This window comes from Haliotis rufescens, unplaced genomic scaffold (genome assembly GCF_023055435.1).
Source record: "Haliotis rufescens isolate VD_foot unplaced genomic scaffold, xgHalRufe1.0.p SCAF_80, whole genome shotgun sequence".
Taxonomy (NCBI): Eukaryota; Metazoa; Mollusca; class Gastropoda; order Lepetellida; family Haliotidae; genus Haliotis; species Haliotis rufescens.
In genome coordinates, this window is record NW_025964373.1 from 392,791 (window position 1) to 409,124 (window position 16,334).

General features: G+C 40.9%; 1 protein-coding gene across 1 annotated transcript in view; it reads left to right on the plus strand.

The window, feature by feature from the left end:
- Window positions 1–16,334, plus strand: part of LOC124137390 (nucleolar RNA helicase 2-like) — a 36,563-nt gene that overhangs the window by 3,237 nt on the left and 16,992 nt on the right. The window contains exons 3-15 of the mRNA XM_046503671.2: window positions 50–93; window positions 349–469; window positions 1,298–1,381; window positions 2,453–2,472; window positions 2,771–2,845; window positions 3,777–3,894; window positions 4,448–4,633; window positions 5,198–5,346; window positions 6,770–6,976; window positions 7,493–7,597; window positions 8,189–8,308; window positions 8,743–8,816; window positions 9,552–9,711. Of these exons, the coding sequence (XP_046359627.1) occupies window positions 50–93; window positions 349–469; window positions 1,298–1,381; window positions 2,453–2,472; window positions 2,771–2,845; window positions 3,777–3,894; window positions 4,448–4,633; window positions 5,198–5,346; window positions 6,770–6,976; window positions 7,493–7,597; window positions 8,189–8,308; window positions 8,743–8,816; window positions 9,552–9,711 (1,463 nt within the window). The remainder of the gene's footprint in view (window positions 1–49; window positions 94–348; window positions 470–1,297; window positions 1,382–2,452; window positions 2,473–2,770; window positions 2,846–3,776; window positions 3,895–4,447; window positions 4,634–5,197; window positions 5,347–6,769; window positions 6,977–7,492; window positions 7,598–8,188; window positions 8,309–8,742; window positions 8,817–9,551; window positions 9,712–16,334) is intronic.

Below are 16,334 nucleotides of genomic sequence, written 5' to 3' on the forward strand. Positions count from 1 at the left end.
AAATTCCTGGTAGTGGAACATTTTTACAAAAGAAACTGTTTATCCTCAGGTGCAGATACAACCCCCACGAAGATCAAGAAGAAAAAGGATAAGGTAAACAAGCTCTAGAAATAACTCTCGTGTTTAGTACTTTGTGTGCTTTTTCGGGTTGAAATGTTGCATGTCCACAACCATCAGTGACTAACATTGATCGCTGTTGAGATATGCTGTTCATTTTTGTGTAAATATTATGTGTGGCCACCTAAAGAATAATGACAATAATGAAAAAGTTACACCTTTTATATAAACTGAATTCAATGAATAGTAATATTTTGGAACTTGTATTTACAGCATGATTGTGTATTATAGAAGGCCAAGAAATCTAACGGCCAGACAGAGCCAGAGGCGGACAAGGATGAAGACCCGGACATCAAGTTGGGGGCATTCACTAACTTCAGAATATCTCCTGGTTCTATTGAAAAACTAAACGGTAAACCCTGGTTTTACAAACAATCTCACCCGTTAGGATCCGGTTAGAATAGGTCTTCAGCACCCACCCCATGCTTGCCGTAAGAGGCGACAAACGGGACTAGGTGGTCAGGCTCACTGACTTGATTGATGTATGTCATCGATCTCAATTGCGTGGATTGATGCTCATGTTGTAAATCACTGGATTGTCTCATCCAGACTTGATTATTTACAGACCACCATGTAGCTGGAAGTTACTTCTTTATGGCTTTGAACAACAAACATTCTAATAATCTGAACAATGCAGTTTTTATCATTTATAGCTAAAATGGATTGAATTATCACAAAACCGCCCCCATGTTATCAGAAATGAACGGGCCACTGTAGCTTGATAATGCCTTCATATTGCTTGACGACCGGCCATTATCACGCCTGTTGTTAGGTTACATCATAGGGAAAGGTGATGTCACGTTCAATAGTGACATCACCTGGTTTTGTTCTATGATGTTTCCATATTTGTAAAAGGAGGTCAGTGAAATTTGGGTAATTGCACTAAATGTTTCAAAACCGATATTGTTTGTTTTAATTTGATAACAAATTCTATCCATCAGTTTGTCCATTTTAGCTATAATAACGGTAATGCTATTTTTCAGGGCATTATCATTTGTAGAAGCCCGAGGTCTTCTACAAATGATAATGCCCTGAAAAATAACGTTACCCTTGTATTAATGAGGTTGGTCAACGCATCACTCACCCCAGCCTTTATACATGTAGTTGGTGCAAGTTCAGCGAATTGTTTCCGTTTGACCTCAAGCTTGTGTTTCTCCTAATGAGACTGTGTTTGTTGCAGCCAAGGGTATAAGCTACCTGTTCCCAGTCCAGTATGAAACGTTTGACACGGTGTTTGATGGAGGAGACGTCATAGCACAAGCCAGTGAGTAAACAATCACTCCAGCCATGTATCTCAAAATCTGTCGATGGAAATTCTACCACGAATTTGGAAATTACTCGATTCTGATTGGTTAGTCAGAGGCTATTAAATCAAAGTTAACCCCCTTCAGTTGAAATGGCTGGTTTGACGACCGCATCACAGCGGAAGCTAATATTCATTGAATTTTTTTCAGTCATTGTCGGTAGGCATATTTCAATAACGATATGTACAATTATAGGTTACAAAAAGCACATTTGCGGTTACTAAAATATTCAAAGGATGTATGGCAATACAGTTGGTGCAGAAAACATGATAGAAATCTACAAAAAGAATGTATTTACGTTTTGGAGACAACAGAGAGCTTGGAATATGGCACCTCTCTATGTACGACTGTGACGTCATATCTTTTTCCCTGCACGTTCGGTTTCAAATTCAATTTAGCGTGGTTAAATCTACAGGTAACCTAGCTCTACATTGAAAACACAGTATGTTTATCTCCTAATTATACTACATTCCCACCCCTGTCGGAATTCGGGAGCAGATTGGCCAGTGCCGTGCTGGTATTGCAGCAATAGACACTAACAGTTAGCCCAGGCTACAGTGGTGTCTGCCTTCATATTGTTTCTTGAGCATATTGAGAGTAAAGCATTATGAAGTTCCATCATGGTTATAAATAGCACTAAAATAGCCATTATCTGGATTTAACATATTCGACGTAATAGGCGCCCCGCTCTGATAAGCGCCCGCGCCGATATTTGCTAATATATTGGCTAGGGAACAATCCCAATTAGCACCCCTTCCGATTGATTAATGCACACAGGACTTATTTATTCGCGTATAATACACACTCGTATGGGCAATTAATTTCTGGGAAAATATATCTGTCGTACATAAACATTTCAGGCTGTCGGCATCAACCACGAAATTTATCTTTCAACTCTGTTGGGTTTTTTCACCAAAATAATATTCTAATGAGAGCCCCCCTATTTCTAATTTTGAGAGCGCCCTGGGCGCTTATTACGTTGAATACTGTAATTAATTTTGGTTAATTTTTTTGTATTTTTCTATTTACAGGGACCGGCACAGGAAAGACTGTGAGTATCATGTTCAACTTGTCAGATATTAACGAGTAATATACAAATATACAAAATTACAAATTAGTGTTGATACAAATACAGTAAATGCTCCCAAACCTGTCTTCAGCCATTTATTCTACATTTCAGCAAGAATATTTGTCACCCCAATACTTATGAATGTGCATTTCATGTTGATAACACATGTATAAAAATGGTGATTCAACTTTTCATGAAGCAGAATATATTTATTAAATACTACTGTACTTATTTGAACAATTAGCCCACATTATCATGATTATCCCAATTGTTTCACCAGCTATCATTTGCCCTACCTCTGGTGGAGAAGCTGGAGAGAAGTGAAAAGAAACAGAAGCCTGGTCGGAGCCCAAAGGTGAGTGTTGTACCCAGGGATCACCATCCCTCTTTACCCTCATGGGGATGGAATAGGTGCTGCCTTTGAAATTCACACTTGTGTGCTAGCCAGAGAATTGGTCCAAGAATAAGTCAAAATCATGTGAAGGTAGTCTTCATTAACTACTAGCATTTGAGGGCTATGATTCTGTACCAGTTCTCACTGCTTCAGTTAAGCATCAAATTGGAACTGAATAAACCAGACAGAAACGTAAACATAGTAAAAATTTGTCTGGTTCTGGCAGGAGTGGCTACAGACGAGTGCTGCAAACTTTGAGCACCGGTGAATTTGAAAGACTGCGTCCCCAGTGACCTAGCTGTGCTGGTCTTAAGAGTCGACTCAATGCATGGGTTTGATAGTGCGCCAATGTACCGAAACCGTGGCTCAATGCTGATTATATCAATGTCTGGCTTGTCTGATCAAGAGTATTTACAGTTTCCTGTCCTGTAGCTGGAATATTGCTGAGGGCAGAGGTCAGCGACAAACAGTGTCCTGTTGTACAGTTAACATGTTGGGTGTATAGTGCCGTAAAATGTTTTTGGTGTTCATGTATTTCCTCAAATCAGTGCAGAAACACTTACTCGTTAAACCATTATCTCCTAATGGATCAGACCTGTGAAGATCCAGGGTAGAATAGGTCTTCAGCAACCCATGCTTGTCGTAAAGGCGACTATGCTTGTCATATGAGGCAACTAATGGGATCAGGTGGTCAGACTCGCTGACTTGGTTGATGCATCTTAATGTATCCCAATTGCGTGAATCGATGGTCATGATGTCAATCACTGGATTGTCTGGTCCAGACTTGATTATTCACAGACTGCTGTCATATAGCTGGAATATTGCAGAGAGCAGTGTGAAACAACAAACAAACAAACCTAATAGATCAATACAAATTGTTTCTGTCTCCAAGGTTCTGGTACTGACCCCCACACGGGAACTGGCCAAGCAGGTTCATGATGACTTCAAGGCAATTGCAGAAAGTCTGGAGGTCCTTGTAATATACGGAGGGACTCCTTATGGCCCTCAGGGTAAGAATGGGCGCGGAACGAATGTAATTGGATGTTCTGTAACCGTGGTTACCCAGATGAAATGTGTTGGTTAAAATTTGGCTTGGTATAACCAAGCATTATTCCTCGTATTCACCCTGTACATTTGAAAACACCAAGGAAATATACATACTCTTATTTCAATGTACATGATGTATAGCTACGTTACCACTAGTTTTAACCATGCTTATTTGAATTTGAGATTAAAGGCATAATGAGGTTTCAAATTTTATTAAGTGCAGTTAAATCTACAGTCTCCTAGTTCTCATTTTTCTCCATTCCACCATGACCAAATTTAACACAAATGCGTTGTGGTTTCAGTCCAATGTTTTGAGTGGGATATTGTTTTGAAATAAGAAAACGAAAGGATGGTGCTGTATATGCTCAAGCATTGTTGTTTGGCTTTTTTCTCGATCTTCATGACACAATACCACAGTGTATAACATCTTATGATAATTCTAGTTCTTTGGGACACAGTATTGTGTCCTATAAGACCATACTCAAGCTCCCATTAAGACTGTTGTGTTGTCCCCAGAGCGTGTGATGCGGAACGGCGTGGATGTGGTGGTGGGGACTCCGGGGCGCGTGCTGGACCACGTACAGAAGGAGAACCTGAAGCTGAACAAGATCAAGCATGTGGTTCTGGACGAGGTGGACCAGATGCTCGACATGGGCTTCTTGGAGTCAGTGGAGGAGATCCTGAAGGGGGCGTACGATAGAGGTAAATACCAACTATTTGGAATCTGGGGTAGAATTGGGCCTCGGGAGCCTGTGGCTGTATTAAGAGCAGACAGAAGTGGAATAGGTGGTCAGACTTGGTGCCATGTTTGTGTGCCATTATTCGGCAACGCTGTGGGACATTGTTTGTATATAATGAGCATTGGTTTGGATTAGTCCCAATTAATTGAGGGTGTCAGTGGCAGCTGAAATATTGCTGACGAGGATAAAGACAAACAGAACTATATTAAACGGTTGCACTATCATAATGTATTCCAACAGTGGTTTTTACTGAAAAAATTAGTTCACATGGTTACATGAGTTTCTATGGCAAATTATGCATTGTTGGTTTTATTGAAATAATTATGCAGTTCTTACAGGATTCTTAGATCAGCATGACTACAACACTGCTGTTAGAGTTACCTCCCTTTGATCTGAAGCACTGACAATGTGGTATGAACACTGCAGTTGTTTTCACTGAGAGGGAGTTATCTCCCTTGATCTAGACACTTCATAAAGTGCATTGTTCAAATGTTTGTGGTCCTGACATGAAATGTGTTGTTTTCAGAGAAGGAGAGCAGCCACCCCCAGACGCTGCTGTTCTCGGCCACCCTGCCGCCCTGGGTGAGGCAGACGGCCAACAAGTACATGAGGGACGATGTGAAGAAAGTAGATCTGATCGGCAAACAAACAAACAAAACAGCCACAACAGTGGAGGTGAGGCCAGTATGGGATCATTGTGGTAGAAATATTTGCGGGCGGTGAATGGTAACTGTCCTACACCACACTCAGCTGTGATTGGTAATTTGCTGGATACCAATCTGTGATGGGCTATACATTGGATAAATTTCTTGGCTGTTATGTGTGTCTATCTAGATGAAACACTTGGGCAGGTTTTATGTGGATAATTATTGAAGTGTGCAGCTGGGATATAGCTCTTACTAAAGCATGGTGTGCACCCCTTCATGCAGGCATCCACCCTGACTGATTTCTGTTGGACATAGCACAATGGATGGTCAACCCACATTATGTACAGTGAGCGGGTTATACCTATTAATATTATTTTTGTTCGATGAAAAAGAATAAAAGAATCAGAAACATATTGGCATGATTTAATAGTCAACAACTGTTTTCACCATCACTCTGTGACAACAGGACATCATGTACTGTGAGAAGTGCTGGGATGATACACTGATGCATCGGTGGATTGCGATATTTTACTTCTCGATACAAGTATCGATCACAGTCGCACACTAACTAAAAAGTAACAATTCTTACCTTAAATGATTTATAACTTTTACACTAAACGCTAAGTAGTAATGTAAGTTTATAGTGAAAACGTAAATTTTCCTCTGTTGTGCCCTACTTGACACTGCCGACTGTACATCAGGTATTTGGCCATCCTGTCTATGAGAAAGATGGCTTAGGGACCACAGATAAGAGCCATGCAAGTATCATGATACATGCGTATCGTGATACATATTGGATCTCACAGTTGTGTATCGTCCCAGCCCTTACAGGGAGCCTGGATTGAGGTTATTTCAGTTTGTATCCCCACACCTTGTGTATGTCCTGCTCTCTCACAGACCCGTGAAGATCTGGTTTTGAATAGGTCTTCAGCAATCCATGCTTGTCGTAAGAGGCGGCTATGCTTGTCGACTAACAGGATCGGGTGGCCAGGCTCGCTGTATCCAAATTGCGTGGGTCAATGCTCATGATCTCAATCACTAGATTGTCTGGTCCAGACTTGATTATTTACACATTGTGGTCATATAGCTGTAATATTGCTGAGTGCTGCGTTTACTAACAAACAAAATATCTTATGTAGGGGGTCATGGGTGGCCCAGTCTAACTTGCTGCAATGAACTGTGCAGTCTAGATTTCTGTGCGTCCCTTGGGCTTGCCAGAAAACCATGGTCATGGGTTCGAATCTCAGTTCACCACGATTATTTTCGTAGGTTTGTCAGTACCATACCCATGCTCATGGTTTTCACCAACTGAGACCTGCATCACTTCAGGCTTTCCTCCCACATTAATCTGACACACCATGATACAACTGGAATCCAGTTCAAAGCAGCGTTAAACCCAACTCACTCACTCACTCACTCACTCACTCACTGGTGCATATGATTGTTTCCAGCACATGGCCATCAAGTGTTCGTACCATGACAGGGCGGGGACTATCGGGGACATCATCCAGGTGTACAGCGGCAACCACGGCCGCGCCATGGTGTTCTGTGAGACCAAGAAGGATGCAGATGAGCTGGCGTGTAGTCCCAGCATCAAGGTGGACTGCCACGTCCTTCACGGAGACATTCCACAGGAGAAGCGCGAGTTGGTGTTGGCTGTACGTGTTACTTATCTTACCTACATCCCTGAGAGTTGTATCTTTTTTCATGCTTACAGTTTTTTCAGACTTTGTTTGTTCATTTACATAAGGCTTAAGAAATAAGTGTTGGTTCTCAGACAATAAAATACAGGGTGAGCAGGCGGGCGGGCGGGCAGTTCTTCCTCTTTTGTTTGCTTGTTCAAACTAGTATGTAACCAACTAAACAGTTGTGTACAAGCAACCTGGGAAAGGGCCTCCCTACATACAAGCATACAAACTCCTATTGCCACCATGACCATAACATGGGAAGCACAGTAAAGCAGTGTACATGTAAAGGGAAGTAACTGCGTGCTATATTGGATCACATTGTTTTTAAGAATTAGGATTTTTATTTTAAAATAAAAATGAAAAAAACCCACAATGTGCGGCAGACTTTATGATGATGCAGGCGGTGATTGAGACCCAAGACTATTATTTTTTTCAGCCTAACGTTTGTACAAAATTTTATCTGAAACCTTTTTCTTTTATGTGCAGGGTTTTAAGGACGGAAAGTACAAGTGTCTCATCACCACGAATGTCGCAGCTCGGGGTCTGGACATTCCCCTCGTCGATCTCGTCATTCAGTGCAGCCCCCCAAAGGTGAGGTTTGAACTGTCGTATTTGTATTAACCCATTTCCTGTATCTTTACAAATAGTGTGGAGTTACCTCCCCTCTACTGTGTCCAGTTCCTGTGTTGAAATATGATGGGCATATTGTAATGTCCCAAGTGAATAATGTCATCAAAAATTAATTGGTTTCAGTTTCCGAACCAAGAAAGTCAGTGATCATTTATTTTCAAATTACAACATTTTGGTGAATTATTGTTTCTTGGTTTACTGTTATTTACATGAACGAAAATGAGAAAGAATTTAACAATTTGTCAATCAGCAAAGGATTTTTTCAAACCAATGATCAGTTTTTACGTGTTTAAAAATTCCTGACACTGGCATATAGTATTTGTCTTGGTAATAATGATATAGTGATGGTCAACAACACTGTTGACATAAGGTTTTATTGTTGTCTCCTTTTTCTAAAGAAAATACAAGAGCATTGTTGTATTCAAGGACGTATCTTACTTGTTGCTACTGCTAAGCTTGTGCAGCGAGACTCCACCCTCTCGTTGCATATGATTCAACAATTTACATAGAATTGATTTTGAACAGTTAAGTTTGAATATTTTGCCATTCCAGGACACAGATTCCTACATCCACCGTTCAGGTCGGACAGGAAGAGCTGGGAGATCTGGTGCCTGTGTCTGCTTCTATAAACCCCAGGAGGAGAACAGCCTCATGTGGGTGGAGAAACAAGCAGTGAGTACCTCTGATAACACGCATGGAATAACGATCATACATTCTCTACATTTCTCGGGCATGGCTGGCCCAGTCATCTAAGGCGCTGTGATTCGCTGTGCAGAGTTGCGTCTCTTGGGCACGCCAGAATTGTGGGTTCGAATCCCGGTTCGCCCCGTTTATGTTTCTAGGTTTGTCGGCACCATACTAGTGCTCGTTAGTTTCACCGAAGTGGTAAACGTCTGTGACCTGCATCACTCTTGGCTTTCCTCCTACATTAAGCTGACACGCCGTGATATAACTGGAATACTGTCAAAGTGGTGTTAAACCCAACCCAACTCACTCACTCACTTACTCTACATTTCACACTTGTTCAAATACTATGCACTATAAATCTGTTGGTATTTGTTTGCAGCAATATATCTTGCAATGACTACGTCTGTTTGTTCATTCAGGGTGTACAGTTCAAGAGGATTGGTCCACCTTCCCCTGAGGAGATGATCAAGGCTGGGGCCAACGATGCTGTCAGGTCAGTTGATTCTACCAAGACACTCCTCTCTGTAGTTCCGTTCTCTAGCATGACACTGCTGTTAGACGTTGCTGCTGCTACTGTAGATTTTCGCTTGCTTGGAAGTTAAGAACTAGGAGCAGTGGTGGCCCAGTTGTTTTAGGTGCTGCAATTTACTGTGCAGAGTTGCGTCCAGCACCTTTGGTCATGGGTTTAAGTCCCGGTTGGCCCCCATTTTGTTTCAAGGTTTGTCAGAACCATACTCACCCATGAAGATCCGGGGTAGAATAGGTCTTCAGAAATCAATGTGTGTCGTAAAAGGCGACTTATGGGATCGGGTGGTCAGACTCGCTGACTTGGTTGATACATGTCATTGTATCCCAGTTGTGTGGGTGGATGCTCAGGATGTCAATCACTGGATTGTCTGGTCCATTTACTGGATTATTTACTGACCAAAGTCATATAGCTGGCATATTGCTGATTACGGCGTTAAACAACAAACAAACAGAGCCACACTCATGGTCGTTGGTTTCACCAAAGTGGTAATTGTCGGAGACATCACTTTGGGCTTTCCTCCCACATCAAGCTGACAAGTCGTGATACTGTTGAGTACCGTTCAAAGCAGTCAAACTCACTAACCAGAAGTAAAAAAGATTTCTTAAATTAAACAGTTGTCTTGTGGAGTTCTGTGCTAAAAGCTACTATGGATGTTGTTGTATGGAGTGTTATTTGACAAATGAATCTGATCTCCTCCAGGTCACTTGATGATGTACCAAATGAAACTCTGGAGCATTTCAAAGAGTCGGCAGAATCTCTAATTGCCAGTCGTGGTGCCATCAATGCACTGTCTGCTGCCCTCGCAGTCATCTCAGGAAGCACAACAATATCAAACAGATCACTGCTGTCATCGAAGGAGGTCAGTGCTGTGAACTTTCTGCTATTTATTCAAAAAGAATCTTTTAAAAAGTACAGATGTTGGATCAAGACGTTTTTCACTAGTACGACTGTTTGTCGTAGGAATGTGCTGGATACCAAGTGTATACATGCTGGATACGCAGTGTGTATATGCTATAAACTGTGTGTATATATGCTTGAAACAAAGTGTATATATGCTGGATACCCAGTATAACTTGAATAGCAATGAGGCAATGTGAATAAAAGTCCACAAGTGTCTGTAACCATGGTAACATTGGCAATGATGATTGGGACTTGCCCTATCTGATCACTGCTGACATAGCGCCTTAATAGATCCTCAATACTTTCTGAGCCAAGCGTTACAGGTTAGAGACACGAACAAGCTGCCGCATAAAGTAAGTACTTACTACTGCTTGAAAGATATTCAAACTAGAGCCTCTTTTACCAAATTTCTGATGGGGTGTTTGTCGTGTAGTACATATGGGGTACAATTATTTCCTGATTATGTACTCTATACAAAGATGCCACTCAAGCTGGATGTACATCCAGATTTACAAAGACACCTGGGTCATTGGTTCGTAGGCCTGGAGTGGAATGTGATGTTTATGCAACACTCTTCACTATGTACATCAAGTATTTGGCCATGCTCTAAGACAGTGAATGACAGACAGGAACAGTTGTATGAACAATAACCCTTGGCCCACCTCACCAGGTTGTTTTCACAACTATACCTTTTATCATTATGTAGGTAAGTCACTTGTCTGTATTAGCATGATTAGATGTTTATAGTTCTAAGTGCTGTTCTAATATAGGTTTCTGAGGTGTTATGGCCATCAGATCCTTTGTTTCAATCAGAGGTGGTTATCTTGATTTGATACCTCAGAAGTTAGTCATTTTCAAATATGTCGTAGAATTTGTTAGTGTTTCAATAACTTGAAGTCATTGTGGAATAATCATTGTGTGGAACATTGGCGATGATGATTGGGACTTGCCCTATCTGACTACTGCTGACAAGGTGCCTTAATAGATCCTCAATACTTTCTGAGCCAAATGTTCACAGCCTACAATCACGCACTTGACTTAGTTGGCAATACAGTTCAGTGGAATGTTTCTTCTGATGAAATTGTAAGCAACACACCTCTAAACTTGCTGAAGCAGGGTGCTGAACTACATCGGATACCATACTTAATCTTGCTTGTTGTTGGAATGCTGAGATGTAACAATCCTGTGAAATGTAGCTGAATCTTCAGTGAATCGTAATTCTGCCTTGTTGCCAGTGTTGTAATCAGATATTGGCTGTATATGTGTTAATCTTCTTCATAGTGTGGAATACTGTCATGACTGTGTGTACGACATAGTAAGACTTGAGACTAGTGACAACCTTAAAGGACCATGTTCTCCCCAAATCTACTTCATGGGACATAAGTTCCAAACTGGTGGCAGTTTACTATTTGTCCTCCCTGGATACCCAGTGCATATATGCTGGATACAGTGTGTATATATGCTGGATACAGTGTGTATATATGCTTGATGCACAGTGTATATATGCTTGATGCACAGTGTATATATGCTTGATGCACAGTGTATATATGCTGGATACAGTGTGTATATATGCTTGATGCACAGTGTATATATGCTTGATGCACAGTGTATATATGCTGGATACAGTGTGTATATATGCTTGATGCACAGTGTATATATGCTTGATGCACAGTGTATATATGCTGGATACAGTGTGTATATATGCTTGATGCACAGTGTATATATGCTTGATGCACAGTGTATATATGCTTGATGCACAGTGTATATATGCTGGATACAGTGTGTATATATGCTTGATGCACAGTGTATATATGCTTGATGCACAGTGTATATATGCTGGATACAGTGTGTATATGCTTGATGCACAGTGTATATATGCTTGATGCACAGTGTATATATGCTGGATACAGTGTATATGCTTGATGCACAGTGTGTATATGCTTGATGCACAGTGTATATATGCTGGATACAGTGTGTATATGCTTGATGCACAGTGTATATATGCTTGATGCACAGTGTATATATGCTTGATGCACAGTGTATATATGCTGGATACAGTGTGTATATGCTTGATGCACAGTGTATATATGCTGGATACAGTGTATATATGCTTGATGCACAGTGTATATATGCTGGATACAGTGTGTATATGCTTGATGCACAGTGTATATATGCTGGATACCCAGTGTATATATGCTGGATGCACAGTGTGTATATGCTGGGTACACAGTGTATATATGCTGGATACCCAGTGTGTATATGCTGGATACAGTGTATATTTGCTTGATGCACAGTGTATATATGCTGGATACACAGTGTATATATGCTGGATACACAGTGTATATGGATTGATGGCCACAACAGAAGAATCGAAGAAGCTTTAAGTCTTGTTAATGTTTACTACTTTTGTCAAAACCATGATATTATTACACTACATGTTGGGTTGGTTGGTTGTTAAAAGCCTCTGACATGACATGGAATGTGACATATGGTCCAGCAGTTTATACCTTGTCCCAGCCATGTGGACATCATAAGAGAACTTTGAGGCAGTGTGAATAAAAGTCCACAAGTGTCTGTAACCATGGTAACAATGGCAATGATGATTGGGACTTGCCCTATCTGATCACTGCTGACATAGCGCCTTAATAGATCCTCAATACTTTCTGAGCCAAGCGTTACAGGTTAGAGACACGAACAAGCTGTCGCATAGAGTAAGTACGTTCTACTACTTGAAAGATTTTCAAACTAGAGCCTCTTTTACCAAATTTCTGATGGGGTGTTTGTTGTTAGGATCATGTGTAGTGTAATTATGTCCCGATAATGTACCAAGAATTGCTTTAAAGTTCCTTCTGATAATGACTCGAAGTATATTTCCATAAATATTAGTTTCCGAGGTGTTATGGCCATCAAATCATTTGTTTCAATCAGAGGTTTGATGCCTCAGAAAGTAGTAATTTTCAAAAAATGTCGTAGAATTTGTTAGTGTTTGAATAACTTGAAGTCATTGGTGAATAATCATTGTGTGGAACATTGGCGATGATGATTGGGACTTGCCCTATCTGACTACTGCTGACATAGCGCCTTAATAGATCCTCAATACCTTCTGAGCCAAATGTTCACACAATAAAACTCACTAACTGTAAATATTGATAATCATTAGTTTACTAATGGATGAATATCACAATAACATCAACTTATAATAAAACAACCTGATTTAGAACTTGTCTGAAGGACAAGGATAGATCTTGACTGTTTTCCGTCATTCTCATATATTTTAGAATCTGAAGCTGTTTGTGACCTGGGTGACTCCATGAGACGATCATAACCCATTACACCAGAAGCTGGGTTAATAGTTGGGAATCGCTCTCCATTAATCTAAAATATGTCTAAGATGGTGTGAAGAGGGTCATCATTGTATTCTGGCCCTGGAAATCCATCTCTTTCAATTTACTGATACTGTCTCGCAAATGGTGGCTGCAACTATTGATAAGAAATGAATTGTGTGTTTTTAGGACAATGGACTGTAAAATCATTACTGAACTGTGTGACAATGGCGATGATGATTGGGACTTGCCCTATCTGATCACTGCTGACATGGCGCCTTAATAGATCCTCAATACTTTCTGAGCCACCTGTTCACAGCCTTCAAACACAACTTGTGTGGGCCATACAGTTCAGTGGAATGTCCATTCTAATGGAATTGTAAGCAGTACACCAACATCCTTGAGGAAGCATACTTGATCATGCATATTGAAGTAGGGCTCAGGGTTATTTAGTGGTAAATGGTTTCAGTTCCCCGAGAATATAGGCTGGAATATTTCCCTCTCCATGACATAGGGGCGGTGGGGTAGCCTAGTGGTTAAACCATTCACTCATCACGACGAAGGCCTGGGTTCAATTCCCCACATGGGTACAATGTGTGAAGCCCATTTCTGGTGTCCACCGCCTTGATATTGCTGGAATATTACTAAAAGCGGCGTATAACCTCACTCACTCACTCACTCACTCACTCACTCACTCACTCACTCACTCACTCACTCACTCACTCACTCACTCACTCACTCACTCACTCACTCACTCACTCACTCACTCACTCACTGCATAGTCCTGTTAAGAATACAGTAACTTTGGTCTTCTGACATTGGCAGATGTTTTATCAGGATATATTTATTTCCATAAGTGTGTGTTGTTCAAAGTGCACTTATTACCCCAGACAGTGGATCAGTGTGCACTCAATACTCATTCTCAGCTTCCTGGGGGTATACAACTTAAGTTGCCTATGGGGCGCTAGAAGGTAAACAGCCACATTGCCATCTCATGCTACCAGGTACCCATTCACTGCTGGGTGAACAAGGCACATTTTTAATAAAGTCACTTGCCCAAGGAGACACCACATGTTACATGTGCTTCAGTGTGGGGCATGACCGAAGCCCTAGAAACTCTCCCGAGCTAATTGACGCACACGGTCACCAATCCAAGGACTCTCCGTGACCCGCGTTGCTTAACGCCACCTGATTTTCTCCCTTTGCACTGTGCACAGGACAGCATGACACATGTTATGTATCAAGAGTGTTGGGATGGAAACAACTTTAATCAGAGTACAATAACTCGCCATTGGCAGAATAGGGTGGAATATATGATACAGAACATGTGAATAACATTGGCGATGATGATTGGGACTTGCCCTATCTGATTACTGCTGACATAGCGCCTTAATAGATCCTCAATACTTTCTGAGCCAAATGTTCACTTACACTAAACCCTCTGCTTCAGATAATGTCGATATTAGTTAGTTTATTATGAGGGAACTTTTCCATGTTAAATATTCCCCTAGCATGAGATAGAGTGCAGGGCACAGAGTTAGACAACCTAGCGAATGTAGAAGGGCAGTGGAGTAGGATAGCGATTACAGCGTTTAGTATAACTTCTACAAGAGTGTGAAGCCCGTCATCAAACCTCACTCACTCACCCACTCACCCACCCACTCACTCACTCACTCACCCACCCAAGTCTGGGAAGTAAACCGGAAAGTAATCCGAGGTTGGCTTGCAGTGTGGATGGCGTCACACTTTCACAACTATGTGGCAACATGGAATGGGGAAAGATATGAGAACTAATCACTGTATCAGCCTGTGACATTTACTACTTGTCTGAGCCCACATAGTAAGCTCTGTTTATAGTTGTCTATGTATTGACACAATCATGACAAGCATGACACATGTTGTTATGTATCAAGAGTGTTGGGATGGAAACGACTTTAATCAGAGTACAATAACTCGCCATTGGCAGAATAGGGTGAAATATATGATACGGAACATGTGAATAACATTGGCGATGATGATTGGGACTTGCCCTATCTGATTACTGCTGACATAGCGCCTTAATAGATCCTCAATACTTTCTGAGCCAAATGTTTGCACCAACTAGAACTCAAACTGTTAATATTGATCACATACGATTTCGCCAAAATTAATTTAAACAATATTAAAAGGAACTTTGAATAAAATAAGTTATAAACATAAGTCCAGATATTCAATGAACACTTTTTATGACCAGACAGTGTAATTACAAGATTACATTGTGTACTCCAGTATGGATTTCCCCAATTACTGTTGATACATGTCTTTCATGAGCTGAGCTTACCAGACAGAAAGAAATTTTACTAAAATTGGGCTTCAGACAAGTGTATCAAAACAGAACCTATGTCGTCATTTCTGAACTGTGGAACATTGGCAATGATGATTGGGACTTGCCCTATCTGATCACTGCTGACATGGCGCCTAAATAGATCCTCAATACCTTCTGAGCCAAATGTTCACAGCCTACAAACACAATTTGGGTTTGTCGTACAGTTCAGTGGAATGTCCATTCAAATAGAATTGTAAGCAGTACACCGATATCCTTGAGGAAGCATTCTTGATCATGCATATTGAAGTAGGGCTCCGGTTATTTAGTGGTAAATGGTTTCAGTTCCCTGAGAATATAGGCTGGAATATTGTCCTTCTCTATGACATAGGGGCGGTGGGGTAGCCTAGTGGTTAAAGGCTTCAGCCCCCGAGAATATATTTGGTCCTTTCTGTTCCGTGGCTGGAATATTGTCCTTCTCAATGACATAGCTGGAGAGTTGCTCCTTGTCCTCTCACTCAGTAATTCACTCCACAAAGAAAAGTAAAGATGTGTAGCTTATGCTTATCGCTGTACACCATTGGTTTGCACTGTGGTGGGGCTTCAAACCTAAACAACTATGCATGATCATTTATATTTATGTCCAAACTTGTGCATAACAATGGCGATGATGATTGGGACTTGCCCTATCTGATCACTGCTGACATAGCGCCTTAATAGATCCTCAATACCTTCTGAGCCAAATGTTTGCACAAAATAACATGCTTCCTCTGCCCACAATTATGTTGAAAAAAAACAAAATGATGCTGACAAATTTCATGATGGATGGGTTGGGATGATCCAATCATCCAGTATGCTTTTACAACTAATTCCCCCTACTGTCAGTTACTAAAACAGTCTTATTTAATACAAAATATGATCAATAAATATAGTATTGATCAGACAATGCAGAGTTGC